Genomic DNA, 384 nt, shown 5'->3' with positions numbered 1-384 from the left:
AGCAGTGCCAAGGAAGAGAGCTGGGTGAGGAGCCAGGGGAGACCCTGCTGACGGCAGGAGGCCCGAACAGAGACACCACCCATCGCACGGCCCTGTCTCGTGTGTCACACACCCGCCCTGGCCCCTCACACACACCAACAGCGCTTCAGTGCCAGGAAATGACACTACTATTTTGCTGGCACAAACGTGATCACGTGGAATTAAATGTCGTCTTCCAGCAGCTCTGGTCACCTCACACAAGGCAGCTCTCCACCAACACGGGGGGATGTGCCCTTCCAAACGGCCACAGGCTCAGAATCGTGACAGCACCTTCCTGGGGACAGCGGCTGTAATGCTCCAGCACTCAGCTTCTGCCCTGCCCACACTGAACAAGCACACAGGGAC

At 59.1% G+C, this 384-nt stretch overlaps 1 protein-coding gene across 1 annotated transcript in view; it reads right to left on the bottom strand.

Annotated features, from left to right (window-relative positions):
- Positions 1 to 384, bottom strand: part of TBC1D20 (TBC1 domain family, member 20) — a gene marked incomplete at both ends in the record, with an annotated part of 5,787 nt that overhangs the window by 4,098 nt on the left and 1,305 nt on the right. The window contains one exon of the mRNA XM_010142531.1: positions 113 to 117. Coding sequence (XP_010140833.1) covers positions 113 to 117 — 5 coding nt within the window. The remainder of the gene's footprint in view (positions 1 to 112; positions 118 to 384) is intronic.

This window comes from Buceros rhinoceros, unplaced genomic scaffold (assembly GCF_000710305.1).
Source record: "Buceros rhinoceros silvestris isolate BGI_N320 unplaced genomic scaffold, ASM71030v1 scaffold22770, whole genome shotgun sequence".
NCBI lineage: Eukaryota > Metazoa > Chordata > Aves > Bucerotiformes > Bucerotidae > Buceros > Buceros rhinoceros.
Note: the sequence above shows the minus strand (reverse complement) of the source record. Positions and strands in the feature narration are given on the sequence as shown.